The sequence below is a fragment of the Chroicocephalus ridibundus genome, chromosome 1, assembly GCF_963924245.1.
Source record: "Chroicocephalus ridibundus chromosome 1, bChrRid1.1, whole genome shotgun sequence".
NCBI lineage: Eukaryota > Metazoa > Chordata > Aves > Charadriiformes > Laridae > Chroicocephalus > Chroicocephalus ridibundus.
Genome location: NC_086284.1, coordinates 181,889,444 through 181,916,642, shown reverse-complemented (window position 1 = coordinate 181,916,642; position 27,199 = coordinate 181,889,444). Strand labels below are relative to the sequence as shown.

The following is a 27,199-nucleotide window of genomic DNA, read 5'->3' as shown; positions in this document are numbered from 1 at the left end:
AGCAAGTGACCAAGAATTTTACATACTACTCACTGCATGATTCATTACAATCTACTACATCAAAGAGCTATGAAAACCAGGGAGGTAAAGGTTTTAACTACAGTATATTCACTCACTTTTTCATAAAGCAATTATATTTCACAGAATTTGGGGTGATGATTTTGTAATTATCTCCCAATAACCAACACCATTCAGACCTAGGTAAGTTTCGTCTCCCATCTTTACCCTAATACCTTAACACTGCCAGAAAGTCACATGAATGAAAGCAATCACTGGGACATACATTAAGCACAAAGACAGCAGAGATGGATTATTATATGCATTTTAAAACCTCCATCATTCTGGACTTTTATTTCTCTTGGAATATCTCAGATGTGTAGAAAATGGAAATGAGTTCAGTTCCTGCAATGTAGGTATGTGGCAGAAGAAAAAGATACTTTGACAGCTCAGTAACATACAATTTCATTTTATTTCCACGCTTGTCAGATTACCCTAAATGGGACAGATTTCTTTACTTCCCTTTACCTCATGAGTTTGCTTTTGTTACTCTGGAACAGAAGGTGGTACGGACTAGAAAAAGCAGATGTCAAGCACAATCATCACAGTTTTAAGGCGTGGAGCAAGCACAGGAGAGCAGTTTGAAAGGTGACTACAACTTCCAAAGCACCTGCTGAAAGTTTAGTAGCAGCACTGCACCAATTTCATGTCATTCATGTTAGATTTATTAATAGTATTATTATTGCACCAGAAGGTTCAACCGAACAAGCATGGTTACAAAGCTTCCACTTCCACTGCCCAGTGAAGGGGATGGAAATTAACACCAGCTTTAGATGTACCCACAGGAAGCTCAATCGCAGCACTGCAAGGGCACAAACATTGCATGGTGCAGTTAAAGGTCAGAGTCCACCATTCTAAATACACTGCTGCTGTACACCTATCCACTAGGCTAGGTTTTCTTATTTTATACATACCCACGACTTGTATGTAAAGAGAGGGACTTTGGACTGATATGTTGCTTATTTTTTTGTTTAGGATGTTTCTGTTCTGATTTCCCTTGTTTTGCTGCATCTTCTTCTGGCTTTTGAAACGGTTCTTCCCTCTTACTCTGAGGCAAAGATAATTTTAAAAATAGCATATTAGCTAAAAAACTGAAAACCCCCATATTCCTTTTAACATAAAACTTTCACATAAAGTTAATGTTATTTTAAAATGTCAATTGTTTTGTGCATTTAACAGAAACAAGAACATTATATTCCTTTGTTAATACAAAAATAAACTACCAAAATGCCAAAGCTAAGATTGAGTGCAACATTCAGTTAGTTAGATGATCCATTTTGTACACTTTACAAAATGAATTCAACATGAAACACGGAAATGAAAGAATACGATACCTGTACATTCTAACTCTATCCTGAGTTGTGTGTAAGACTTAATAGGTGTATTTCTGGTATTCATAACAAATTTTTAAAAATAAAAACTCCTTGCTTTATAGTCAAGCAATATAAATTTATAATAAACTAAAAGACAAATTTTTAATTTGCTGCCATTCTGGTTTATAAAAGATCAGATTGACTTGTTCAGTTTTGACATCAAAGATTGGTTTTTTTCTTGCTTATTTTATCCTCTTGGAAATCTCAGGTGTGATTTCTGATTCTGCTAGAGATCTTTAAACATATTGTTCAAATTCAAGAAAAAAAAAGGAAAGCGAGAAAAAAAAGCCCAAAGTCCCCCTAAACTTTTTCAAGACATTCATCAGAGAAGAGATATTGGTATAAACAAAAGGTGTTTTAGACAGTTTCACAAAAATTCCCTTTTCATGCCTTCTCCTCCTTTACTTCATTAGCTCCGTCGGGAAAACATAACATGGAATTTCCAATATTAAAAACAAACAAATGCTTCCTAAGAGCCTCATGCTTTTCAAGCTTTCTTCGCATCTGCTAAAAGAAGCAAAAGGGCACATAAAACTCCTCATTCCTAGATGAGACTTAAAGCACTGGGCAGGTCTGCGTTCTAAACGATAAAGCCTCCAAGCCAACAATCACCTTTAAGAACCTCAAAAGTACCAACAGTTTAAACTGAGCCACAGGCACTCCTGTGTTAAGTATGCATTTTGCTCAGGAATGGTCGTAGTGAACATGTCTGACAATGGCTGTTCCTGTTTCATCAAGGAGCGGAGACGGGTACGGAAGAGACTCGTATGTGACCGGATGGTTAGCTAACCTGCAGGAATTTAGACAACACTACACTTGGCAGCTTGCTACAAAACCTGACATTCATCTATCCAGCCTGCAAAATAGGTCAGCTGTCATGCAGTCTAAACTGCTATCACCTATTTTTAGAAGGCCTCAGTCTGAAACAATTCCACTCTATTAAAATGTATCTGGTAAAACAGCTATAGCCCTGTTTCCTATAAGTCCACTTAGGTTTGTCCAAGCAAGACAAGGAAATGCAAGGCCTCAGACAGCCAAATTACTTTCATAAAAGACATTTTAATGTTTTGAACTGAGTAACAGAGGCTACACAAGGCTACAAGCCTTGCACTTACCTCTTAACTTATCAAGGCAAGGGCAAATGAATTGTAACCCTTCCTGCATGTTTCTTCAAATTACTATTGGCCGAAAATCGGTTCCAACTGTGGCATCTTCCATATATCAAAATATTATTTTTTTAATTCACACTACGTCTTATTTATGAGATCCAAAAAGTTACAGACCTCCCATGAGGCCCTCCTGCGTACCAAGAGACTATACTGGTACCAATGAGAGAATAAATTGGAGATTTAGATTTCAGAAACTGTCCTAATGACTCAAAACAAAGTTTCAATTAAAAAAAAAAAAAAAACCACCACTTGAAAACTCATAAATTAAGGTGACAGGAAAAACACACTCAAAATGTCATTGTAAACTGAACAAACACACCACAGAAACTACAGAACCTGCTCCAGAAACCCCTAAGAGCAAACAGAACTGTACTGTTATTTTCAGTCTTTTATAGCAAAACCACTACTATCTGAGTCCAGTGACATTAGCAACAGCTATAACATGTAACTAAAAAATTTCAAAATAAACCTACTCCCAAACTATAGAAAAGAACAATCAAAATTACAGAAGTATACTAATGGCTTTCTTTTAGGGAATTATTTACTTGTTCACAAACTGGAAATTCTTTCTCTTCTGAACCACGTCTGTCTTGCAGATCCTTAACAGGAGGAGACTCTCTGAAGTTTCTCTCATGTGCAGTTTCAGCAGTAATTGCAGGAGATTTAAACAGAGGTATGGATTTATTTGTGTTGCAAATAACCTTTGTCAGAAAGAAAACAACAACAAAAAGTGTGATTTGCTTACCTTAAGGCTAAATTTTCAAAATCAGTGAACCAATTCATGCAAATACACTCACATATGAGCAAAGAGACGGTCATGTGTACAAATACAGCATGTGCAAACCAATTAACTTCTAGGACAAACTGAAGAGAAACTTAATCTGACAAAAATACATTTAAAAGTGACCGAGTCAGACAATTAAATCTGTGGTCAAACTGTGTTCTTACTGAAGTTCACTTACAGAGGCTTTGTTTATTTGGGAACAACTTCAGGGTTGTATGTCGGATCGTATTTTTTTAAATGTATACCATAGACCTTCCCTATGCGTCCTCAGTGCACGTCCAGCCCATAAGTAGTAGGCAACTGTTCTGTGTTTTAGGACTGGATGCTTAGGGCTTGGTAATTTGAGCCATCCAGTATTTTCCAATCAACATTATATTATAAACCACGGTAGAGAATTTGCCTAATAACATGGTCAGGTATCATCTCCACATGGGGTGCTGAATTAAAAGACCAAGCCATACGTTACAAGCATATGTTTTCCCCAGCTTTGCTTGAGAGTTTAGGTCTGACTTATAACCTAACATGGGTAACTTCGACATTTTCACAGAATCTCTTCAAGGGAAAGGTATTGTCATTATTCAGTATTCAGGTATATTCACCATATCAATACAATCTAAATACTATCAGTTTTTTAATATGTATCATTTTTATCACAAAATTCTAATCTTAAGTTTAGAACTTGCAAACATTTATACGTATTTAGATTTTCTCTAAGTTCTCTTTATCTAAGGATTTACACTGCCTACAGACTTACTCTTATGACTTCTTATTCTGTGTAAGCTGTGAAAAAAAAAGTTTGCTATTTTACATTTCACAATCTTTCTTCTGAAATAGCACAATATTCACAAGCATCGATAATGAAATTATCAAACTAACTTCTAAAAGAACCAAATGGAATTCTCAATTAAATTTTCCATAAGGTGACTTTCTGGGACCTGCCTCTTCCTCAAATGGTCCTTTGGCTTCTACACTACTGTCATGCATTTCGGTTTTTCTTGGATAACAGACTGCTGGGAAACAGATATCTCAAAGTAAGTCCACCTGCTTGGCATTCCAACAAGAAAAAGACAGGAACAGTTTTTATAGTGATTGATCCTAAATTAGTGATTGAGCCTCTGAAAGCTGTTACTGAACAAATCTGCTACCTGTGGGTAAAAACAGAGAGAGCACCACCTGTAATAATCCCATTAATGTATATGCTCCTAGTGAAGAAACAGAAGACAAAACCAGAAGTGCCTATTTGATACTGTAAAATGACCAAAAGATGGACTGAGTCTCCTAAGTCCTGATCCCAGTAGCAATGAATTGAAAACACAAAGCAGTTTCACAGTCAGAGTTATTCTTTGTGGTCTGATCAGAAATAGCAGCATTTCCGATCCTACAAAGTCCAAAAAACTCATTAATTGTATTAAAATGCTACAAGAGTGTCTTAAAATCACAAGACTCCACTTTTAAATATAATCAGTTCTCATAAAAGAAAAAAAACAGTACAGAGATGCACTTTAGGGCTTAGAAGTATATGTGCACGGATATGCGGACTGAGAATAAGAAACCGTGGAAACCTACCAAAGACCATGAGAATAAATAGTGAAACCTAAATTATTTCAGTGGCAAGACATGTTGTTTCAATACAGAACACCTGAACGTTCCTTTGTTGATTAGCTATATACTAGATAACATAAATACGATAAAAATTAAGGGTAACATTGAGTAGGATCTTGGAGCTCCTAAAGTAAATTAATGCAAACAAAAGAAAATGGTCCTGTTAAAAAGGACTGAATACAACCAGGGATAAGGAGACCAAGTAATTACACCTGACCACAATAAAGAATCACAAGGAAACAGATCTAATTATACTGCACTGTTGTATATTGAGAGGAAAAAAAAAAATATCATGTAGCAACATTCAAGTTGCCAAAAGAGAAAGGTAGGAAATCTTGGAAGGTAAAGCAACTCTGCTCATACATAAAAGAAAGTATTCATTTACTTTTTAGATTCTTTAAAGTTACCTGTTCAGCCGCAAGTATTGGTGACTTTTCATGAGGACTCTTCCAAACAAATTGGCTTTGATATTCAGAATTTCTGGGGAAAGTATTTAAATGTGAAATATTCATGCCTGCTTTCCTCTGAAGGACTCTGTGAAGCTGACAACATTAAAATTACAAAAAAATTAACACCAATTATTCCTTTTCCTACAATGTTTTGCAAGTGAGATATCTTTCAATGCACACTTTCAAACCAATGGGCTGGGTTTTGGTTGTATGAATTAAATGAATGCAAAGTACATTTTCTCATTATAGCCAACAACCCCAAAAAGACTATATAATATTGGCTAAATCCTTGTTTAACTGAAATAAACAATGATAGCACATGAAGGGCAAATTCCTGTTCACCTAAGTGGAACCAAAATCTAGCCTCAAAAGTACTGTTCTCCCAACAGAGACACTGCAACGTAGAATATCAAAATACAGAACTAAGGAGACAATTAAACAACAGAGGCTGGTGTATGTGTATTAAACTACTGTGAGTATCAGATTAGTAATTTTTATACTGGTCAATTAAAAAAAAAAATGAAGTCTTCCCTTACCCCATTATCCATTTTTTCTAATTCCTTTTTTGGAGATGAAAACGCTTCATTTTGATTTGGTGGAGCTGCAGAGGGTGATCTCTTCATGTTGTTTTCTGCAAGAGCTGTTTCACCTCTACAATCTACTGAATGTGACTGAACTTTGGGGGGGAGTCTGGGTCCTTCTAGCGTTTCAATTTTTTCCTGATTCACATCATTGTTGTTGTGGTCTGTGTGCAACTCTGCAGTCCTAAGAGCTTCAGTTTCGAGTGGGTCGTTCAAATCACAATCTGCTGTCCATTCAAAAGACTTCGAAATCTGTGGATTATGGTAAGGCACCCTTCTCTTAGAAATGAATTTTGGTTCTCTTGTGATTCCTGAAAAAGACATATGAGTTTTAACAAAAACATTGAAGACATAGTATCGCTCCTTACAAGAATAAATTGGAAGTATATCATACAATTGATTGTTAGAAAAAACTATTTTGGTATCTTTGAGCAATGACAGCCTATGAATTATGGGCATGGCTGTGAAATTCTGTCTTCTTTCCTATCTGCGAATGCCTTTCCTTTCCACTGAAGAGAGATGGGAACATGGTGCTCCAGAACCGTGTTAGATAAAACCCTATAAAGCAAATATGGCCACAGGACAATCTTTTGCAAGTTGATTCTCGGAGTTGGACAACAACAACAAAATTAACCCAGACAGTGAAAAGAATGTGGTTAACACAGACACAAAATAACCAACCTGCAGTGATAAAGTGTGCCACAAACACTTCTCATTACACATGCACAACATACCTTGCTGAACAGGTTCTCGCTGACTGTGACAGGACAGATCCCTACTCATCTAATACAACTGTAATTTAGACCCATCTCAGATAGCTGGTGATTTTTTACAGTACAAACACAAAAACATTTCCAAAAGTGTAAACACTTTGTGTAAGTGTAAACACTATGCAACAAAACCAGGTATCAAGTTATTTTAAAGAATTGCTGGCCTTTATACACACAGATGAAAATAAAATTACCACACCACTTTAAGAAGAGGACTGAATGACTGAACACGTTTAAAGTAGGAAATCATAAACCAACTGTAAAGTGCTCACCTGCAATAGACGAATAAATGAAGGCTACTAACTGCCTGAAAGAAGCACTTTCTAGGAGAGAGAGAAACTCATCTCATGAAAAAGCAACGCAGAAAGAGAGAACAACCTACAGTGAAAGGTATACAGACTATCTGGACATCCAAATACACATACAGGTGGTAGGAAATAATTCCAGTGGAAAAACACTGAAAAAGTAGCAGGAAGGAACTCAGAGCACCTGCAGCTGTTAACTTTTTGTGGTGATGATCCAAGTAATTCTTAAAACTGCCACCAATGTGTTTCAACAGGAAGAACCACAAGTTAATTATCGAAAACACTCTGCAAGTCCTATGAGGTGTCAAGAGCAACATTTGAAGATGCGCATGGTTAAACCACCAGAAAAGAGGTGGGAGTGAAAATGAATGAAAGGTGTAGGAAAACTACAGCAAGCACACACAAAAACACCACTACAGTGTAAGGAGGAAGAGAAACTGCTGCATTACTAACTCAGTACTTTATTGCAAGTCTTACAATATTTGCAGTGTAGTTTGACTGGAAAAGAAGCACAGGTTACGAGTTTTAAAAGATGTTAATGTGTTTTGATGTTTGGGTGTTTCAGAATTTGTGGAAGGTATTCTCTTCAACACACATGCCCATACACAGAGCCACGTGCTAGGGAAAGCAAGGTTCAATAAATATATATTTTTGAAGTAATGGAAGAAAACAGTAATATATATAAAGCATAATCTTTGGCAAGATTAAATTATTCATTAAAACATCTAGTATCTCAACTGAAAACAAACCATACTCCCAGTGGCTGGTTCTTAATTACTAGCCATAATTTAGAACACTTACCATATTGTAGGAACATGTCCTGGCTTGAGGTAAAACAGAACCAATTTTCTTTTCAGTAATTTTACTTTTCAGCTAAGCCTCTTCTAACTAAACTCTCTAAAATTAACAGTGTTATTTTTTAGACAGTGTCACCATTCTTCAAGGAATGGTATGCAGAGAGGCTCCTGGTTATACTTATTGCTATAACAACAAGGTCAGATAACTTTGTTATATGCATAGAGGGGTCACACCTGTAGGGTAGGAGGAGACAGGACAGGTGACCCAAAACTGACCAACGGGGTATTCCATCTCATCTGCCTCATGCTCAGTATAAAAGCTGAGGGATCAAAGGGTCAGCTCTCTTTCTTTGATGGCTCGTATCTGGGGAGGACTCTGTCTGTTTGTCTGCCTTTGACCATGATTTGTGCTTTCCTGACTCCAGATCCTGAGTTCAGCTCCCGACTGTTGCTGATTCCAGTCTGGGACTTTCCCAGTGCCTGCTGGTGACGTGATCGTCATCCTGGGAGCTCAATACTGGTTTTGTATATTATATGTATTTCATTATTTTCTTATTAATATTATCTTTTCTTTTTATTATTAATATTTCATTAAAGTAGTTTAGTTTCTTTTCATTTCACAAGTCTCTTTCTTTCTCATCCTTCCCTCCCTGAAGGGAAAAGATGGGGAGAGCATCTGTCATTTGTTTTAGTGGCCAGCCCAGCCCAAACCACGACAGAATAAATATACTGGACTCTAATTACACAGACTGCATGGTGTGGTTGTGCTGAATTGCACATTTTTGTTAATCTGTCTTATGCCACTACAGTAATTCCTATATTTTGCTACTCCTTTTCAAAGCACTGCACTTGTCATCACTCTGCAGATTACTCCTTTTCCTCAACTCCCTATGGGCCTTTCAATCCAGATGCTATTTCCTTTGTCTTCTACTTTCCAATTGAACATTTTCCTGTCATGATAACCCTTAAGTCCTTGACTACAGCACCAAGGCCAGGCTGGATGGGCCTTTGAGTAACTTGGTCCACTGGAAGGTCTCCCTGCCCATGGCAGGGGAGTTGGAATGAGATGATATTTAAGGACCCTTCCAACCCAAACCATTCTATGATTCTGTGATTGCTCACAAGCTTTTCCATTTAATGCCCATGTCTTCTTTTTTTTTTTTTATCCCCAGCTAACTGCCCCTGTAGGTCTTCATAACAATTTTACTTTGTATCAAACTTTGCCCTAAATTCCTCTCCTCTTTACTACAGAATTTTACTGTTTGCACGCACCACAGGTAACTCAATGCCTCCTTCTACACGCCCCGTATGGGTTAACACTGCATCTGTGCTTCATGTTTGGGACCCATGTCAGAAACCGCTTATTTTTCAGGTTTTATATGAATAGCACTAAAATTAAAAGAAAGTTTCAGTGTAGCCAGAAAGCATTCAAAAACACATTCTAAATGATGACCACGACTGTATTTTTTAATTGTAGAAAACGTACAAACTGCAAACACTACCAGTTCACTGTGGCCGCACGCTCAATCACAGCAAACCTCTGCATAGCTCCTGCAGGCCAGGCTCACCCTCACCACGGCTGGCTCGGAGAGTGTCGGGGTGTGCAATCAAGGGGTTGGCTTTCAGGGGTGCTTACCAAACTGATCCGACCGAAGTCCTGCCCATAAGGATTTCTGCTGCTGGGACAGGCTACAAAACTCTGGGGGTTTCCATCTGAAGTTTCTCTTATATTCACTCAGTCCCTGCAGCAAACAGAGAGGCGTCTGTCAGGCACGTACCCCACTTCCCTGCTCCTCTGGGTAAGCTCTCCAAAGGCAAAAACACCAAGGGGGCCGCTGCAGCTCCCAAACCCACCCATATCGCAAAGCAAAAACTAGTGAGAAAAAAAGCGAGCAAAATTTCAGGAACAAATACAGCCTGAACCCTCCGCCACCCACGCTCCTTCTGTCTTTATTAGCCAGCGCTCATAAGCCCAAGGGTCTCCCCTTTCCCGCCTCGCCTGGGGCACCCCAGAAACCGCTGCACCCACTCCGGCTGCCGGGCCCCGCCGGGCCCGCTCCGCCCCCCCGGGCCCTGCCGGGCCGCGCACACCCCCCGCCGCCGCCCGGCAGCCCGGCGCCGCCTCACCCTGAAGCGTACGGGCATGGCGGAGTGCGGGTCTGCCGGGCCGCGGCCGACAACACCACCGTTACCCTGGCAAAGCCGCCGGGCCGGCCCGCCTCGGCCCGCCTCGCCGGGCGCCTGCGCGGCGGCCGCCCCAGAGAGGGCGGGGAGCGCGGCGGCCGGCGGCCGCTTCCCCTCAGGGGGTTGCGCTCGGGGGCCATATTGGCCGGGGGCGGTGACCGCTTGCGCTCAGGGCGCTGCCCTCAGGGGCCGTGTTTTACCTACGTTAAAAGACTTTTCCCCTCCCTGCGGCAGGGTAAGGCCGCTATATCGCCATTATCTGGGGAAGGACGACGCAGGGGCGGGGGGAGGGTGCACCGAGCAGCCTGTCAGTCCGTAGCGTCGGGCACTTGGTGCTAACGCAGCGCAAGGCCAGGGGAATATTGGACGCCTGATTAAAAAAAAAAAAAAAAATCGCGCACCCACTCTCACAGCGTTATGTTGGTACAAAAATAGCATTTAGAGAAAGGAAAAAATAAGTCCCCTTACCTTTCTGGAGCCTGTGTGGTGGCGTGCCAGCAGCCGATCCTCCTTTGCCACCTCGCCCGACCTCGCCGCGCAGTCAGGAGCTCCTAATCCACCTTCTTGTTCCGATCTTCCCTGGGGGCTTGCTTTTTTGACCGCCTTCCCACTGCAAATCTCCATCCTGACTCTCACTGACTGTATCAAATCAAAAAGAACCGAGAGGGTGGTAAAAAAGGGGGTAAGATAAATATCCTAAACAAAATGGCTTAGGCAATGTGCGCTCCCTGTGCCCATGGCTGCTGACCCTCCCCGTTTTCCTTCTTAGCAGGGCCTGTTGATGGTCGCTGATGCCTCTAGTGCAGCGTAAGCTTCTCCAGAGAGGGCTTTGTCACCTCTGTGTCTGCAAAGCACCCTGCTAGACATGGAAGGAATGATTTGGTGCCAGCCCCACTGACTTAACTGAAGTTTAGGTCCAGTCGGACCCTGTAAAAAAGGTAAGCAACAGTTTTTTACTGGTGATGTGAGGGACGAGAGAGCAGCAATCGGTGATGAAAGGCTTGCGAGCAAAGTAAAATGTTCTTCTGCAGCATAAACAGCAGAGAATAAAAAGGAAGAAATGTGCTGCGTTGATAGCATTTCCAAGTTTCACACATCTTTATATAAATTTCAAGATCATGAAAATATATTTTGTTATAATTTGCTTCATGATTGCACTTGAAACTGCTAGGTCCACCAAATAAAATAGTTTGGTTTGTTATTACAATGGTTTATTTTGTAATGTTCAATCAGGTTCAGTACATTTTCTGAAGTAATGCATAAACTTGTTACAGAATGTGAAAAGCCAGCTGGCAATCTCCTTGTTCAAAATACAGATTCCGGGTTTGCCATGAATCTTTCCTCTTTGATATGTGTGGAAACCACGCCAAACATAGTTTCAGTATGTTTTTAGGGTGTTTTCCAATTAACCAAATTAAAATAATGCATTTATAGATGGTTTGGGTCTGTCTGGATTCGGAGATGGGTTTGATTCTTTAATGCAGAAACATAACACGACACCACACCATCCTGAAATGCAGGATATTATATTTCTTAACAATGTCTTTCCCTTTTTTTAAGATAAAGCAAAATAAATTATCCTGAAACAGTCGAATTCACATTCCTCTATATGCACTGATTGATTTAAATTGCATTTTAAATCTTCTCCTTATAGCTAAGAGATAGATAGGAATAGCTGATGGGGAGGAAGCACTTTAGTAAATATGTCAGCCACTGAGCTACTAGGATCTCTGCCTCATGCTCTTTATCACTGCTGGTGTATACTAGCTACTTCAAGCTCAATGTATATACATTACTGAACACAGTTATTCAAGGTAATATGATGTAAGAATGCTATAATGCTTAGGCTGGTAATAATATTTTAATATGAGTCCTGAATAAATAATGAAATCATAAAAATGGATCCATGTGTAGAAGAAGTTACAGTGCATTCACAAACTTACGTCCTGAAAAGATGGAAAATACTGTTTCAAGTTTTCTGGGAAATAAACTAGCTGGGACTGATGTAAATTTGCATCCCTCGGTAAGTGGGCTGTATTATTTATTGGATCCCATTGTTTAAAAAAATAAGCATTTAAAGCTTGTGTTGCTACATAAGACATTTAAATAGTTTTGAGTTCAAGTCACTTCACATTTCTAGAACACTTGAGAGGCTGACCATCTTCCTCCTTTATTTCCTGTAAAGCAAATATAAATATTTTATTTTGCGTTACTGATACTTCAGTTTTAGATCTTCTTGTTGCTGTTCTTCAAATGAATCAACAAATGTGATTTTTCTTGCTAAACCATGTGAAAATTCTTTTTAATTTTTTATGTGTATAATTTCAAATGGATAATTTGTGAGCCATATATTTTTCTTTTCACATCATTTGTTTGCCTGTTAGCTTCACTACATCTAGCTGCATATCCTGACCCTTATCTTTGACGTTCTCTGTCTCTTGACCCCAGGCCTCTTGAGTCCTGACTTCAAGTGCTTGATAAAGTTAGGTTTTCCCTTGCACCTTTCACTTGAACATCAGCCTGTGAATAGCTAACTGTCTAGCATCTAACTAAATGGGGACCTTTCTATGACCTGTTTCTCACGCTGCTTGTAAACTTGTGTACCACTGGCAACCCTGCCCTAGACAGCTGGTAACCTGGTGTCTCTTTCTTTTTTGCTTTAACCTTGATGGTCTCTCCTGCCAAAACTCAAAGCATGATGTATCAGCAATCCTCCCTCCAGCCAAAGAAGGCTAGCCACAGCTTGCCGTGGAGCCTCTCAACTCCGCTCCGTGTGTCAGCCTGAGGGAATCAAATGAGAGCAATGAAATGTGTTTTCTACCTCCAGAGTCTGTAGCCTCTGGCACCTACTGGTACAGGAGCAAAGGAGGAGCAGTAGCACAGCTGGCCTGGCTCAAGTCCCATGGTTTTATTCTTAATAGCAAATGTTCCTCATGAAGACTTGTTCCAGCTTATTTTACAACTCATTTAGAAACTGCAGTGTTAAAACTACTTCAATTTTAGTACTCATTTCAATCCCTTTTTCAAGTTACAGAGCTGATCCGGCAGTCATTAAGGGGCAGTGTTCTGTTGCTTACAGGGATCTGAATTCAAAGATATCCTGGCTTCGTGCCTCAGTAATGGTTCTTGAGCTTGGCAAAAGCATTAACTGTTATCATCTTAAACTAGTCTGTCCCTCTGATACAATTTCATTCCTAATTGCAGAGAAGCCTATGTAGTTCATCTTTCTGACTGTAAAAGAGGTCATAAAATGAACATGAAGTGTGGATAGACAGGTCCAACTCTCAGCACACAATCCATTTTTTTGCGCGTTGTGCACTATCTCTTAGGGCAAAACACTGTCAAAAGTGACCGCTGCCTTTGAGAACTTCAACTTTTACCCACCCAAGGCTGGACACATACTGCAGAGCTTTCCATAAACAAGGACTGTCAGCCTCTGTGGCATCCCAGGGTGATACTGAAACTCCAAAGTGTCTCAGATCAGACGATGTTTGAAATCAGCATCCCTGGCCTTTCTGTCATTCCTCTCTCTTTAAAGTGAAAATAATAAGAGATTCCTAACAGTAGCTTGGTATATGCTGATCACAAGTTTATTTTGATTATAAAAGCACAAGATATTTTTTAAAAAGCATAGAATTCAGCTTCAGAAACAGAACAAAGTATCTCAAACATCTGAAGCTGATGCAAGGGTGACAGTGGATAACTTCATTTCTTAGATTAGAAGAAAAAGGAAAGTAGGAGAGCATGTGTCATTTTGATCTAATTTTGATCTAATGTTTGCCTGGAGAGCACAGTGAAACCACAGCTGCTCATCCTTTAGCAAAGAAGCATACAGCCAACTTGTAGCTATAAACAATAGTGATCTCCTTTTCTGTAAGAAGCACAGGGCACTACTTTGTGATATTTGTGCGACTCTACACACTCATTCATTACTAGTCTACAAAACTGTTCATAACGTAGAAATAATCTCCTTTCTGTTTTTAAAGGTGTGGAAGATTTACACACTGCAGCAGCAAAATTGTGCAACGCTGGCATAAGTAATCTGTTATGACAGCCCCTGAGGGAGTAACTCCTGTTGGCAGGATGTGTGTAATCCCGGCATGGTCTGATGCATTGGTAACTGCACCGTAACAATGGAAACTCGAGCTTGGCCTTGGGTACCTCACGGCTCGGGTTGGCGGGCTCAGCTGTGTTGGCAAGGTAATGCAGTTCAACTTCAAAAGGGAAGGAGAAAACGCTAATAGTCACTGTAGAGGGCCATCTGCTAGATAGCCAAAACTCTCTATGATCTATTAAGAAAAGATTTTGTAAGAGACATGTGGAACTTTCTGTTAAATCAAACTTCTGTAATGTTTCTTTTTATTTCTTACTTTGCATGTCGTCTGTAACAATAATCTGCTATCACACTTGGGGCTATATACATACATCAATAACAAATCATACCTCGGTGATTTTAACAGACTATAGCCATTTAGAAAGGAAGGCTCATTAGGGGAGTGAGAATTAGCCACACTGTTGGAAGAAGATTGTCCTTTACCTTTTGGAATCCAAATGTGAGCAGCTCTCCCTCTTCCCTGGCATTCCTGGTGGTGTCCTTCAGGAGGTGGACAGACAGAAGTCTGTTTCAACAGCCCTGTAAGTCAGAGTGAAAATGTTCAGACAAATTCAGGTTTTGTACGTCTAGGTCGACACAGAGGCAGATTTTTTTCATCTGGCAACGTTGTGGTAAAGGAACCTGTAGAAATTGTTCTTGCTCTGGTAATAATGATCTATCAGTGCAGTTTGCAGCAGCGTCTGTCATCTGTGCTGATATCTGTATTTTAGCTGTTTTCTATAAAAATATGATAATGCAATAGGGCCATGTTTTGGAAAAAAAAGTATGTAAAACCACTGTGTTTTGTAGTACCAATATTAAAAGAGACATTATTAATAGCTTGAAATACACTGTACCAGTAGCTGTAACAGCGTTGAGGTTAGGGAGACTGGGAAGGGAACAATATGATCAAAGGGAAAACAACTTTGGCACCCAGCTGCAGGAAGAGCCATTAGTGGCATTTGCATAGATCAGATATTCCCTCTTACTATCACGAACTCATTTGTTGTAGATACCAGGGCTAGCTGGCTCCAGATAGATAGCTTGTTACCCACTTTCTCCCCTACTGGTGAAGAGAAGAAGCTGCATATTCCTCTGTAGTATGAATCTGGCCTTTGTCAATTTCTTGGGTCACCACAGCGGTTTATGGTGATGGCTTTCTGTCACAGAGATACACAGAATTATTTTTACGAAGTGGTATTAGTACTCAAGATTCTGAGTCATATCAACTTTTTTACCTGCCATTTTATCCATTAACCCTCCAGTAACTGCAATGCAAATTTCCTTGCTCTTTTTGTTTTCACGTTTTGTTAAAATATCAGCAGAAGGCAAGCCTTTACTGGTACAGCTCGATAACATACTTATACTAAACACAGACCAGACTTTGATTCTTCAGCCTTTTTCAATGGGTGTCTCTTCCCTCCTGACAGCCCACAGGATTAAGAATAATGCTCCAAAGCAGTTACATATACAAACCTACATTTATCCACAAACCATAAAAATTGTTAGATATTACTGTGCCAGCTACATTGTGTCTAGGAAAACTAGATTTGGTGGACACAATTACTTTACTAGCTCTGGTACCTTCTAATAAGGTGATTTGAAAGCATTGATTATAGTAGTGTAGCAGAGAGGATCCCAAATCATGTTCATGCATTCTTCTTGAGTATGTATACTTTGCAGCCAGGTATAGGACCTGCTGTCACTAGCAGTGGCCACCAGCACTGCTGCCACCGGTGTCCCTGACAGTGATGGTATGTGGCTTTAAATGTTCACGAAAGCCAGATTTGGAAACTTGTCTCCCCTCAAAGAGTGCCAGTAACTACAGTAAGCAGGACATCTGAATGAGCCCTGCTCTAGCTGTCCTCTGTAGATGGCTCATCACAAATCTGCAAGTAAGCAGGATCTCGTAGTCCTGGACTACTGGCAGCTTGAATAGCTCCTTGTTCTGGCGTTTTTTTGCACTGGGTACACACAGAAGCTGATATAAATACATCTCTCAGCTGTATTTAGGTGTTGCAAGGAATCTGTTTTACTGTGTACCTGGTTCTGATGAGGTGTTCACAAAACAAGAGCTTCTGAACACTCTGTATAAGCCTTTGGTTACTGCAGCTCAGCTTGTCAGTTGGGATTATGGTAGGCAATACACAAGAATGTTTTAGGGCACTGAATACTGCACCAAAACACTGCAGTTCTAGGGTGAAAAGAGCCACAGGCATGTGATTTGAATGTGCTAAAAAAATGTTCCAGTTTATATTGGTTTGAGTATATTCTGTCCATACCACACCAGTTTTATGCCAGACTAGGTATTACCAGTTCCCACCAGACAATATAAAGCCAGTATAAATACCACATTGAGTACTCTGGGTAATTCACCAGAAGTGCCATCATGTGCTTCTGTCCCATCCATTTGGACTGGTAGGTGATCCAGTGCCACACAAATAAAATCTTAATGGTCTCGTCAGTGTGTCCTTACTAAAACTGAGATTCTTAATTGTCTCAGCCTCTCTTCTGTCTGGTATACATAGGAACACAAAGAAATCTAATATTTACCAGCGCAGCTGTTTCCTACCTCCTTCCCCATCTGCAGCCCCACGGGACACCATTCTAATAGAGTTTTGTGTAAACGGCAGTTGGCAAAAATCCTGAAGTCCCTTCTAAGGCAGATCTGACATCACTGTGACACGCGTATCTCAAGTTTCTCCAGAAGATTATTTCCTACAGATAATGCCCACCAGAGAAACTGAGCAAGCTGAGGGTGCTCCTGGAGGGCCTCATCCGTCTCTGGCTGATAGCATTAGTCTTTGGGTTGGCTGCAGGGGAGGCAGGTGTGGAGCTACGGGCTGAGCCTGGTCCTACCCCTGTTGGTCCTGGGGAGAGACCTGGTGGTCGCTGCTGCTCTTTGTGGGCTTGCTAACTGGGAGTTGTGAAACACAAGACTTGTACAGTTGATCCTGACTCCACACTTTCCCAGATAAAGGAAAGCCACTGCATGGGGATGGGCTGAGGCTGGGCACAGGCATGGCAGGAGCTGTTACCCCGGCAGGAACCAAGCACCGTGGCCTCAGCCGGGAGCAGCTCCATGGGGCCAGGGGTGGGTCCCAGTTGCAGCAGCCCCATGGTGCTGCCTTTGGATCTCACCCCACGGACACCAGTGGGAAGGGGCCATCCTCGGCTGCACTGACTCTGCCTTGTCCCCAAGCCCTGGCAGCTTGGGGGGGGCGGTGGGGCGATCCTCTCAGGGCCTTTACAAAATAGTCACAGTGGGCCTTGCCATATTTACAGCTGGTCTGCACAAACAATGATGCTTTCTAGTATTTTCTTCCAATCTGTAGCAAAATCTAAAGTTCCTAATATTGTTGGAAAGGAAAATGCCACCCAACCAGCAATCTGGTCCTTATGGCAGCTGCTCAGTCTCAGTGCCCAAAAGTCAAGTTTCAGTCAATTAAGTCTTGGATGCCTTTTCGGTTTCAGATAAACCAGAGCCTTCAGTACTTAACAGCGTTTAGAAAATATATGCAATTAATATGATACGTTGGATTCATTTCAAAATACCTGACTTGCAGTGGTACACTTCCAAAGATAATTTCATTAGAGTTTTTCTTTCCGTGACAGTACCTGGAACAAAATCTTGCAATTTCCTTCTCATAAGTAGCTCCCACTGAAACCAGTGGAGCGACCTCAGAGGTACAGTCTGCTGAAGGTGTCTCTTTTCTTTCCGCAGACCAGATTAACTGCTTTGCAGGCCAGATCTAGTCATAGGGTCATTGGCTCATCATCTCTGCTAAGCCATCTAAAAAGGATTATGTATTATAAACTTTTATGTTCTAGTCAGTGGCTTGAACTTGACCCGTGTGAGCAGTGGCTTGATGTAATTCATGGGAGTAGTCTATAGCTGTGATTTCTGGCAAAGCTTTTTCTCAAGTAAATAGACTGTCCCAGGTAAAATCTGAATAAATTTTGTGGGATTTTTAATCTGAAATCTGGAACGGCAGCAAAAGGTTTTGTGACTGAAACATATACCTCCCCACCTGCAGAAGTTCTGGGTCTCACCATCATCAGTTGGAGCAAGCTGTCAAAATCCAGCCCTCAGTTACAGTATCCTGGGAAGAGATAAAGTTGTAACTATCATGTCCAGAAAGCCCTCCTGATGTCTGGAAAAACATTCCTGGTAACCCCAAGAGGAGGAAGAGACATCCTGTTCTGAAGACAGGGATGGTGAAAGCATTAATGTAAAGAGTGATATCATAGCAAGTTAAAACCAACAGTGGTGGTACTTAATTGTTTTTAAACATCAGTTCAGGCAGGTGTTCCACTACTTCTGGTAGCATAACCAAGTTGAAATGCTCTTATCGGAACAAAGCAGTTCTTCATCATCCCCACCAGGATGTAAAAGTTGTGAGTAGTAGATAGATTTTTAAATATAAATTATAAATAGAGATGCGTAGGAAAAGACTCATTCTTTTGGCTCTCTTGTGCTGGAAGTTTCTATTTGATTTTGAATTTTCACATACAAAAAAGTAGGGTTAAAATTTTCAGAATATCCCATTGGTCCTTATCTTTTATTTAATGTGTGACTACCTCCCTGACTGCACAGTCTCCAGTGTAGCAGCATGGTAAGGACAGGCTATTTGTGACTAATTAACACCCATTTGCAAAACTGCTGCAGCCACCAAGGCAAGCAGAAAACTATATCCCACCTTGTATTTGGAGAAAAGTATCCAGGGTAAAGCACCGCTGAGCAGTAGTAAATACCTAAGCAGGTAGCCTCTGGTGTGGCATTAACCTCCCACAGAGTATTTTCTCTGGTGGTTACAATACTATGTGGAAATAATTGGAAATTAAATATTTCATGTGCAATCACCTGATGAAAAAAGTCTAAATTTTGCAATTGAAAAGCTTCAAATTTTCCAAAAACTTTACTTTTTTGTTGGGGGAAAATTAAATAGGAGAGTCTCAGTCTGCTCTGGTCTTACCAGAAATTAGATTTTGTAGTAGAAATAATATCAGAAAGAAGTTTGAAAATCATTGGACATGTTAATTGAACAGTAGCAACAGGATCCAAGAAGGCAATCCAGCTTGATTGCATTATCACAGCTGGTGTATTGGCCTTGCTTGAGAAAATGGGTATTTTTCATTTGCTTTCCATTTTGGGTCTCTTCTTTAAGCATGGGTCATGCTGGCAGTTTCTATGAAGTTGTTGCATTTTCAAATTTAGAAAAATTATTTGAGAGTTAATGTTTGATATTTTTTTTTCTGCTCACAGCATTTTCTCCCTGCCAAACATAGTCATGATCAAGTAACCAATTTGCTGTTAAAGAAGATGTTACGTTGGTTACATGCTGCATCTGTGCTTATTTTAACTTGAAAATGTTAACTCTAATGCAGCAGCTCTTCCAAGTGATTTTCCTCCTAATCTTTTTACATCTGCACTAGCTCCACTCCTGACACTCACTGAATGCTGAAAGCATGGTATTAAGACAGTCTAAAGAAGACATATTTCCCACATTTCTTTTGTCTATACAATATTTAATCCTCAATAAATGATGCTTTTCTAATCCTTTTTTTACATTCATTGAGAACCATGGCTCATCTCTCAGACATACTTCTCGTTGTGTTTTGAATTGGATTATTTAAGAAGCACTGATAAAATGCCTAAAAGCCTTTTTTGGCATAGTAACGCTTCTGTTAGACTCAGAACTTGCATTTGCTTCTTGGCACTTTGGCTAATCCCAATGGCAGAAAGGCTTGCTGGAAGAAGGATGCACAGCAGAAAAACAGACAAAGGACCACACATCACACAGAGAGCAGGACCAACTACAGAGGTGCTGAAGTAAAGGTTACATGTTATCACGAGCTTTTATCAACAGTTTTTGTCAGAAGAACTCATAGGGGATCCCAGTATTAATTTAAAACTAATCTAACAGTTTCCAGAAAAGAGTGGCAGAAGCACCATATTTTTCTGTCCACCTGGGGAGTGACTTGTGAAGCAGCTCAGGGTTTCAGATTGCTTCCTACCTCCCCACAGGCCAAGTTGAATCTTCGGTCTCTGAATGGAGACAATGCAGATTTTATGGCATGATGGTTTCTCTGAAGACTTGAGTGCAGACTTTCTTTTCAGTACTGGCCTGAATCCATTAAACTGCACATGAATGCACAGTACTAGAAATTTTCCATTGCAATCTATTCGTTAAAACTGCAGTCTGTTCTGTGGCTTGCTTAGTGCAGAAAGATTGAAGTCAACAATTTCTTCTGTTGTGTTTTGGTCAATAAATCTGCTGGTCCAGATTCATTCCTGGTACAACTCCAATACTGCAATGTGGATAGATGTTGTCTTTTTTCTCCCTCCCTGAATTAAATTGTACAACCAAAAAGATGAGAAATCTTCAAAAGTCTTTGCTTAAGTGAGGTTGAAAATGTCATTGAACAAAGACAAATGGAGGAATTTTAATTTAATATTTACTACAGGTTTGCTGACAACTAGTTGTCAAGCAGATCTATTCCAGGTTAAGTTTAGACAATAATCATAATTCGAAGTGAAATACAAGATCAGTTAAATAAAGCTATTTAGAAACATTTTTTTTTTAAGATATGCCTTTCAGGGCTGCCAGGCAATACATGGACTGTTGACAACTGTATGAGGACTTGGGCAGATGAAGAAGTAGCAATGAGTGAGAACTGCCCGAGCGAAGCACTTCTCTATTCTTCTGGTTTATTACTGCGTTGCCTCTGGCTTCAAGACCCAGGCAGAGGCCAGCTGGAGTGGGCAGGAGAATTTACAGATGTTAATGCCTGCCTTTGGCATTTTCTTTCACCAAAGTCTGGGATATCATCTGCAGTCTTCTAAGGGCTGATGTGCAGTTTGGAGGTGAAAGAAAAAACTTACCTGAGCACCCAGGGTACGGATGAATAACCCAGGACATTTTTTTGGTTTATCATTTGAAAGTATACTCTATTATTGTCTTTCATGAAGAGATGTGAAAACCACCATCTGCGTTACCGTTGGGATGCGACACGGTGGGACTGTCACCACTAGGTGGCACGAACCTGATGCAGCAGAAAACACGTCTGAAAAAATGCTGAAACATTTAATGCTTTGCTGAACAGCTGCCATCCAGTAAGAGAAAAGACTACCACCACCACGATAGCCGCCAGCACAGGACTCATCTGGAAAGTCCACTTCATTCTCGTTTGCACACAGTCTTCTAGATAATGGGGGAAGGAGGATATGTTTGGAACAGAACTGCTGTGTTGCCTCCTCCCTCTGGGCAAAATGAAAATCCATTGCTACTAATAAGTTTTTCCTGTATTTCTGCAACCAGGTATTTAAAGCACACAGTCTTCTTTTTCCTTGGAGCTACAGAGATGTGGACAGCTAGGACTGCACCATAAAACTGAGGCTAGCTAGCTGCCATTGCCGTCCCATTCCCTCTGGCCACGGCCACGCAGCTTATCCCGTGCAACCTTGCTTTTAGATCTCAAGGTTGTAAATTGAAGTGCCTCAGCACTGCTTCGCCTCCAGGCCAGCACTGACATTGCACTGCAGGTCTGGGGAGAGCTGCTGTCACAGTATCCTCTGAGTGGGATGTCAATCTGGAAACCTTGGATGGCTCTCCAAGTAGGTATTAGAGATCCCAAGATACTTCTGGTTAAAGCAAGTGATCCTCAAGACTTCTTTAGGAATATACACTCTAATATACTGCTGATTTTTTATTCAGATTTGCTAATACCTAATCCGTTAAGTAAGCAGCATTTTTAGTTAATTATGATAATTGATCTCTCTTAAAATACAGGAAAGTTGGCCTTGCTATTTACAACAAAGGAGGCTGAGAGCTACAGAAATATGTTCTGGGTAGGCTTACAATTCTTGATTAAGCTTTTGTAACAATTTTTTATTTCTACAGCATCATAGATGTGGAAAGCACTTTAAAGAGAGAATATGTACTTTAAATGTGGTATCATATATGCAGAAGGCACTCAAAATAAAGAAAATGGAAGGTCCTTGTACTAAAGCACCTATGCTTTAAATGAGATTAAGTGCAGGATAAGATGACAATAAACAAAGGGCTGGATGAAAGGCTGGCAATGGTGAACAGTCAGACTTAATAATATGACCATATCTTATTTCTTCCTCAGTTGTTTTTTTTTTTTTTAAATACAGTAAATTTATTGTAATAGGATTTCTGGACAGCATCCACTTTGAAAGCCTGCGCAGAGGTTAGCAATAGAAGGTTGGCTGAAAAATAATTGAGGCATGTCAAAGGATTTTAAGGGAGTCTGAGGTTGCAGGAAGCGAAAGATCAGAGACTACTTCTTTAAAAATACTTTTACCAATTCCCATTTCTTATACAAACAGCATGTTTGAATACATTACTCTTGTATAAGTTCCTGAGTCATTTGTGTCAAATGTGAATTTGGTTTGATTTCCTGGAAGTGTGATGCTGCACTCAGACACTACGGTGACGGGGGTTATACACACGAAGCCAATCAGAAACTGCATGCAGGAGTAAGAAAGAGTTTCCTTACAGGAAACGTGTTTTTTGGCAGAAAACTGAGAAAGTTCTCAATTATGGCCAATGAGTTAAAAAGGGGGGGAAATGTTAATTTTTATATAACATAGAGGAAAGCGTACTATTTCTGAGGAAATTTGCCAAAAGCTGATTTTTTGTCAGCACAAATTTCAGTCAATGATTCTCAAACATTTCTAAAGCATATATGTGAATTCTCACACTGGAAGTCTCTTGCCTGAGAAGGACTGCGATTTACTTGCAATTGTCAATTATATGCAATTTAGCTACAGATTTATTGTGGACAGCACTTAAAAACACATGATAGTAGCCACAGAAGCCCTGAAACTTGGAGCCTGCACAGGGGCAGGAACTTGTTTGAGGGTCTTTGCTTGGAGTGTTTTTTCCGCTCAGGCAGAGATGCTTCGCCATCCTTTTCCCCTGTTCTGTGGAGCCAGAACTGGGTCTCACACATTTTCCCATCAGCAGTGCCCGGTCCTTGTGAGACACTGGGGTGCCATGGCCCCACGGCACTTACAGGGGCACAGCCGATGCAGGGGAACAGCCCAGGGAGCAAACCTTGAAAACGTACTTGCAAAGGGAGAGAGTGTATTATGGTTTGAGGAACCCACAACAATTTATTGTCATTTAGGCAATTATTCTATCACCTGATTACCCCTCCCCAACCAGGAAGGGGAATTGGGGAAAAAACAAGGAAACCCAAGGGTTGAAATATAAACAGATTTAATATAATATGACTAGATAATGAACATTAATAATACCACAGAACAGTATTGATCCCAATACCAATATAAAATATACAAGGATTATATTCAGCCAATTCTATCAGCAGGAAGCTGCGCACTCCCAGCAGTGGACAGCAAATGTCGGACAGTGTGAGCTCTACGGCTTTGGGAAGAAAGGGAGGGCTCAGGGGTCCGGCACCGGGGCAAGACGTTCTCTTGGGTCAGGTGCCCGGATCTCACTCCTCCTCATCCCTGCACCTGGCAAGGCTCGAAAACACTGAGACCTTGAAACCCGCATACCATAGCTGGCTATAAAGTAAATATTTTCACAAATTCAGACACCAGAGTCTTCTAGAGGTGCATTTTTCCCAAGCATTAGAAGATAAATTAGTCCTGTGTTGCTCAAACTAGGACAGAGTGAATTACTGGGACTCAGTATTCACCAAATAAAAACAGAATGACCCTACCAACTCACATCAGGGACATACGATCAAAAGTCTGCAAATTCAAAACACCCAGTATTCACACTCTTAGTTTCTAAAGAGAGGATGGAATTTGGGCTATTTCACAGACAATCAGTGTATGCTATTTCAGAGGCCGAAAGAGTCAGGGAGAGGCACTCATCGTTGCAGCTAGAGCCTGAAAATCTCAGCCCTGGGCTGCCTCATAAAAATCTGCTTTGCCCCTTTCCAGCCCAGCCCTTCACATGCCCCACACAGAGTGCAAAAAGATACAGCATTTCTTTTCTGCATATCTTTCCTGAGCAAAACAGCTCATTTGTTAGTGATGGGCCTATCGCGTTTGGATCTGTGTTACAGTCAAAGGAACTAATTTTGACCAAATCTTCCTGGGAGAATCTCCCAGCTTATTGATCTTTTCCTCTAATATCTGTTCCTTCTAAAAATGTATCTGGAGATCAGCAATTGGAAATCTGATGTCCCAGTAGCAGCACTTGAATTATTAGTATTTCATTTTCCTGAAGGGAAGTGTTTTCTTATGTCAGAACATTGCATGATAGTGCTGTCTGAGGTGCTACACAAAACATCTGTACTCATTTCCATTAACTGCTAGTGCGCCGGATCAATAGTCAAATGCAGTAATTTGTTCTCTGTGATACCACCAAGCATCTAAAAACTGTCTCTAAAAACTGAGTGGTTAATGTGAACCAGGCATTTTTAAACAGATCCGCCGGCCCACCCATGATTATAAGCCTGAACATAAGGGAGCATGTTTTACAAGGTCAATTCCAATTAAAGCTTCTCTCCCAACCCAAATATCTTTAATCTCCAAAGACTACTTGTATGCATCGTTTCGCTTATGTAAGTCTGTTCTGTGATTACTTCCAATTGCTTCCCTGCCCACGTAGCTTTCTCACCCTCATCCGCCATGGTTACAAATACACATGTAAAGATGAAACTGGCCCTAGAATACTACAACTGCTTTCCCCGGGTGCTTTTTTGTAGGGCAGCCTTCGCATTGTGATTTAATGCTTGGGAACAAGCTGGCATGTGGGGGAAGGGGAAAGAACTGCTCGGATGATGATGCTTAGTAGATCACGTTCCTGCTGATTTAGTTACTAGTTTTACTTTTTTACTCTACGGTTTATACACAAGCATAAAGTTGCAGAGATGTTAAAAAGAGCACAGGTGAGGGTTTTTGACAGCAGAAATAGAATGAAATTCTAGACTTAAACATGGATCGGAGTCAAAACTCCTGATCTAAACTGGAGGCAGACTCAAATGTCAAGGGCAGATTTTGATCTTAATTCACTGCATGGAAATCTGAAGTAGCTCCACACTTTGTCAAATGTAGTGTTTTGTTGGAAACCTCACTGAGAGCACAGTTTGAATCAAAGTGTGTGTATTTCATCTTCAGTGTTTTGATTTGGGTTGCGAAAGAAACCCAGTTGTGAACTCTGGCGCAATCCAGGACCAAGAACGGAAATTTGTTCCAGCCCATTTTAATTAAAAAATATGTTTTAAAAATGTTAATACTGCAAAGGTCAATCAGAACACAGACCATTGTATTATTTGAACAGAGTAGAAAGGCATCTCTCTCCAAACTCTACCAAAAGGTACTGATTTCTTTCTTACTTTTCAACAGGCATAAGAAACGATGGACTTCTGCAACTCTTCTATGCCAGGAAAGGGGAGTGATTCTGTGTGATTCACTTCTTGCTTCCTTGCTTTGCATCAGCCTGGTAGTACAAAGGGAGGTGGGAAACAGCCTGTCTCCTGAGCTGGCTGCCTGCACCCTGGGGAGCTCCCGGCCGGCACTGAGCTGCCACGTACCCCTCAGCGCACGGGAAGAGGAAAGGCGGGGAGGGAGGTGGCCAAGCCCGTGGTGCTCCCGTCCCATCCCGTCCCCAGGGACACCAGCTCTTTGGGAGAGCGGAGCAGTCATCAGGCTATGACTGGCTTTTCTGAGACATCTCTTCCCAGCTTGGGCGTGGCAGAAAATCGGGCTCAGTGGAGTTACACCAGTATGCGTGAGAGCAAATTAGGGCTCTGAATCTTTAGTTTCATTGTTTCGTGTTGATGATGCAATATGACTAATTTGTTGGAATAATAGCACTGCACTCAAATATGCCCCTCTCAGAAAAAGCTTCCCTGCAGGCTCATTAAGAGTAACCTTTTTTAAAAAACGAATGCATTTGCCTTAGTTCCTGAGAGCAGAATAGCTCTTTAAAGTCGCAGATACCCCTTTCAGATTATACCGTCTTGCTAATGTATTATATAAAAATGTTAGGTGGCACCATGCTTCATTTGGATGGTGCTTTTGGACAGGCCATTTCTCCACCCTTCCCCAAAAAATGCATCTAAAATCATGGTTTTTAATGGAAATGGCCTTATTTCTACCAGATGTTCCCTCCAGTACCAAGGCTTGGGGTTTGCTGGCTCGGGACTATCACTGTGCAAGGTGCTGGTAGTGCCAAGACATTGAGTTAAAGGTCTGAATTAAAGCAAGCAGATATTTGACTGAAAAGAGATCCCAAGAAAACACAGAACATTTCTAACCAGTGTTCATAAATGCAACTGATGGTAAAGGAATCCTGCCTTTGAACTGATTGCTCTGATCAGATTTGGTTTTAATTGAGTTCAGACTGTAGAAATGATTGGGGTTTATGTACTTCCAGTTGGGATCAGTGGTGAATTTTGACATTCCTCTTCTCTGTAACGATTGTGTCAAGTATGTGAATTTCTAGCATATTTTTCTTTCTTTGGCATAGGAAGATGAGAACATCTATATTAGTCCACCTCACCCAAAACCCAAGGGGCCAGAAAGGCCTTACACACGGGTGTCCTCTTACAGGTTCAGTCTCTGTGATTTTTGCAGGTCTGGCAAATCTAGCCCCAAGTGTTAAGCATGGGTTTCCTAGGAAAGCTGGTGACTGGATGAACATGAATAAAAATGGCATGAAGTGGCAAATGTTCTAGTACAGTACAATATCAGCTTCAAGATTAAAGGAATTCCTTTCAACATGGAAATATTTTGGGAATGCCTGAGACATTTTCCATTGTCCTCATAACAGTTAATCTGCCTCACTGCTTACCATCATATTTCAATTCAAGAAATGTATACGATTATATTAGAAGATAAGAGGTACTAGGAAAGATACCATATTAAACTGGTATATTTATTACGTATACCTACACAATGACTTCAGGTTTTGAGGAGAAAAAGAACAAGTATATACATTTGAATGAAGCAATATAGCTTACATTTGTCAGCAAAGTTTGCTGCATTGAGCAAATATTTTCTACTTCTTACAGAAAATCTGC

General features: G+C 40.7%; 1 protein-coding gene and 1 long non-coding RNA gene across 9 annotated transcripts in view; one reads left to right on the top strand and one right to left on the bottom strand.

Annotated features, from left to right (window-relative positions):
- The window catches only part of MDM1 (Mdm1 nuclear protein), a 27,320-nt gene extending 16,590 nt beyond the window's left edge, over positions 1 to 10,730 (bottom strand). Inside the window, exons 1-6 of one of the 6 annotated variants that reach the window (XM_063322994.1) lie at positions 10,540 to 10,730; positions 9,524 to 9,629; positions 5,971 to 6,326; positions 5,393 to 5,527; positions 3,145 to 3,300; positions 972 to 1,105 (exon numbers count right to left, since the gene is read on the bottom strand). In XM_063322994.1, the coding sequence (XP_063179064.1) occupies positions 972 to 1,105; positions 3,145 to 3,300; positions 5,393 to 5,527; positions 5,971 to 6,326; positions 9,524 to 9,629; positions 10,540 to 10,695 (1,043 nt within the window). In that variant the 5' untranslated portion in view covers positions 10,696 to 10,730. Of the gene's footprint in view, positions 1 to 971; positions 1,106 to 3,144; positions 3,301 to 5,392; positions 5,528 to 5,970; positions 6,327 to 9,523; positions 9,630 to 10,014; positions 10,187 to 10,539 lie in introns of those variants that run through there. The other 5 variants (XM_063322993.1, XM_063322996.1, XM_063322995.1 and 2 more) reach the window with 5 other exon arrangements.
- LOC134510111 (uncharacterized) lies at positions 10,198 to 27,199 on the top strand. Of its 3 annotated transcripts, none has more exons than XR_010069500.1 (4): positions 10,198 to 10,306; positions 10,844 to 11,009; positions 14,058 to 14,271; positions 25,521 to 27,199. It is a non-coding gene; the product is annotated as an uncharacterized LOC134510111 (long non-coding RNA). The 3 variants fall into 3 exon arrangements; XR_010069499.1 differs by having other exon boundaries at positions 10,203 to 10,306; positions 10,841 to 11,009; XR_010069501.1 differs by lacking the exon at positions 10,198 to 10,306 and adding an exon at positions 10,638 to 10,753.